This window comes from Austrofundulus limnaeus, unplaced genomic scaffold, assembly GCF_001266775.1.
Source record: "Austrofundulus limnaeus strain Quisiro unplaced genomic scaffold, Austrofundulus_limnaeus-1.0 Scaffold215, whole genome shotgun sequence".
NCBI lineage: Eukaryota > Metazoa > Chordata > Actinopteri > Cyprinodontiformes > Rivulidae > Austrofundulus > Austrofundulus limnaeus.
The window spans coordinates 771,196-774,037 of NW_013952617.1; the positions used below are offsets into that span (position 1 = coordinate 771,196).

The 2,842-nt window shown below is 35.9% G+C and overlaps 1 protein-coding gene across 4 annotated transcripts in view; it reads right to left on the bottom strand.

Moving 5' to 3' along the window:
- trrap (transformation/transcription domain-associated protein) overlaps positions 1–2,842 on the bottom strand; it is a 123,590-nt gene that overhangs the window by 23,646 nt on the left and 97,102 nt on the right. For all 4 annotated transcript variants that reach the window (XM_014019295.1, XM_014019294.1, XM_014019293.1 and 1 more), the window contains one exon: positions 995–1,085. In XM_014019295.1, the coding sequence (XP_013874749.1) occupies positions 995–1,085 (91 nt within the window). The remainder of the gene's footprint in view (positions 1–994; positions 1,086–2,842) is intronic.

Sequence of the window (2,842 nt, forward strand, 5' to 3'; positions counted from 1 at the left end):
GAACTCCATTTTTGTGTCGGGGGTTGAGTTTAGGATCAAGTTGTGAATTGAGCTTAGGTTAGTTTTATGGTCAGGTACCTGTGAGGTTAGCCTTAGGGTTTGTGGTCAGGGTTAGGCTGTAGAAATTACTGGAAATGAATGGAAGTCAATGAATGGTCCTAATAAGGATAAAAATACAAACCTGTGCGTGTGTGCGTGTGCATAATTAGACATTTTTATGTGACAAATTTTTGCAAATATTGTGCCACCTAGTGGTAGTTTAAAAATGCTTTATTCTGTTTGAGAAAATCTCCCACTCAAACCATTCATCCTAGCAGCTTCACAACTGCAGTGTAATGTTTAGAGMCTTTTAAAAACYAAGAAAATATTCATTACAAGCAGACAACAAAGAGTGTGGCCAGGTCAGCTTGGCAACCTTAAACGTGTCCCCAAAAGTGCATAATTTCTATTTTYGAAATGTTCTAGAGGGCTGAGATTTATGAAACTTGGCACATATTTTGAACTTGTGAAAATATAGGGAGGCACAAAKATCCAGATATGTTCAATGMAAGTTCTCTCTCRAGTGYCATCTTGATTGCAGCTCCTCTGACTACTTTAACATACACCTATAAAGTTTGGTTCCCCCCTGCAACAGTTCATGCCCTACAAAAAGTCGCTTGATACCACATTGTGAAACCTACAGAAATTTGGCCATTTTGAACAAAAAGGCTATTTTCACTTGTCACAYCCAATGCTATTTTGTGCTGACGTGTTTTTTTCTTCAAAGAAGAGATTTTCTCCWGGAAACCTCATTTTCAAACAATATACTGTATTGCTTTTAATAATGCCCCAATAGATAAAACAGAAAAGTAAATGGGTGTCAATTTTTTTAAGCTGCACRTGCACTTTAAGATAGAACCACACCACCATTTTTTTTTAACAAAGAAATGCATTTATCACAAAAGTTATTAATGGATAAAAAGAGAATAGAAAAAAGCCAGTCATATTTACTTACCACTTTTGTAGCGCTCCCTCTGCTCAATCTTGAGGGTAAGGTAGAGGGTGCGGATTGGGAAGTATACAGCCTGAGGGTACACTCGTCCCACCTAGCAGATAAAAGAGGGTCATAGATCAAATTTCAAAGACTCCCTTAAGGACCACAAAAAAAGAGAGAAAGAGGATGCAAACAAAGGTGGAGATGGAACTACTGTGGATAGATGGAAGCATGAAGAGATACTGTATTGCATATGCAGTATGTGTGTCAACGAAAGAGAGATCATACAGATACAGCCCTCTGCGAGCACAGGGACTATTTGAAGGGGAATCAGGGGAGTTAGAGAAGTTAAAAGCATGTCTTGGTTGAATAACAAAACTGAATGCGATGGATGATGAAACTGCCTTCGAGACTTCAAGAAAAGTCCCTGACAGAACTTGAAAGCTTAATGGTTGAAGAAGGGACAGAGGAGGTTTAAATTTTTTAAAACACATCACCTCAAAGTTGGTGGAGTAGGATTTCTTTGATAAGTGATGCATCAGATAGATTCAGAGTCAAACTTTGGTGTAYGGTGCATACTACATTTTCCTGAGGTCAAAGTTTAATAAGAAGTCACACTATAAGCCACGAAGACCACGGTTCAGCTTCCAAACAAGAAAATTTAAATAAATGATTTTAAAAAAAACATAATTTAAATCTATCCTAAAAGTGGATTAAAGGGTGAAGACATGAAAACTACCAAAAGCAGACAAATAACTACTATGTGAAAAATCACACTAACTCAAAAAGAAGCTAAACTTCAAAACGGTTTTTATACATWTATTTTAGATTTTGGCAAAAGGCTGAACCACCATTTTTCCTTGGGTTTCAGCTCATAATTTATTTTACAAGCTGCTATTATGTGGCTACTCGTTTTCTACTACACTCTTTATATAACTGCAGGGCAGGAAGGGATTCTGTCTAAATAACAAAACTAATTGAGCTAAATGATGAAAGGTGGGTCGAGGATGGATGCTGTCAGACAAGGCTCCAAGGGGAAAAAATAAAAAAAAGTGTAGTTTTTTTTTTTTAGTTTAGCTTAAGGCTAAATAAAATTTGGAACCTCTGTGTTTACTCTGGCTAAATCAACATGCCTCAAACAGACCAAATCAAGACTACACAAAACCTAGCTTAGGCTGCCAATAGACTGTTCACAAACACATTGATTTTGTTCTGAGAGAAGAACARCTAACCTCTTTAGCAATGGATGGTCAGGCAACATCTTTTCTGTCAACGTCTTTATAATGACWAGATTCATAATGTATGTATGTCTGGATATTTCTCAACCTCAGCCATTAATCTTTCCTCCACTCTTAAAAAGAAATGGCACTACAGCTAAACAAGAAAAGTCAAATATGCATCTGTGCTCRGCAMGTTGGCCTTCCGGACGACATTTATTGATCTAAAATYGTTTTAAAAAGTAATGAATYGATAATGTCGATACTATGGAATAACTTATCAGATTTAAGCACGGCACCTTACATTCGTTTTTATGTACTTTTAATGATAGTCACGTTAAATACAAACCAGTTTCTTTGCTGCCACAGTTTTCAAAAATTTTAGAGAAATTATTTAACAACAGACTGGAATCATTTTTGGGAAAATATAAATTGAGTAGTGAAAGTCGATACAGATTCAAGTCAGAACGATCAACTGCATTAGCCATAATGGAATCTATAGAAGAAATTACATCTGCTATCGATAATAAGAAGTTTGTTGCAGGAGTATTTCTAGATATAGAAAAGGCATTTGATACAATAAATCATGAAATCTTAATAAATAAACTGGAAAGATATGGGATTAGAGGGATTGTATTAAATTGGATAAAAA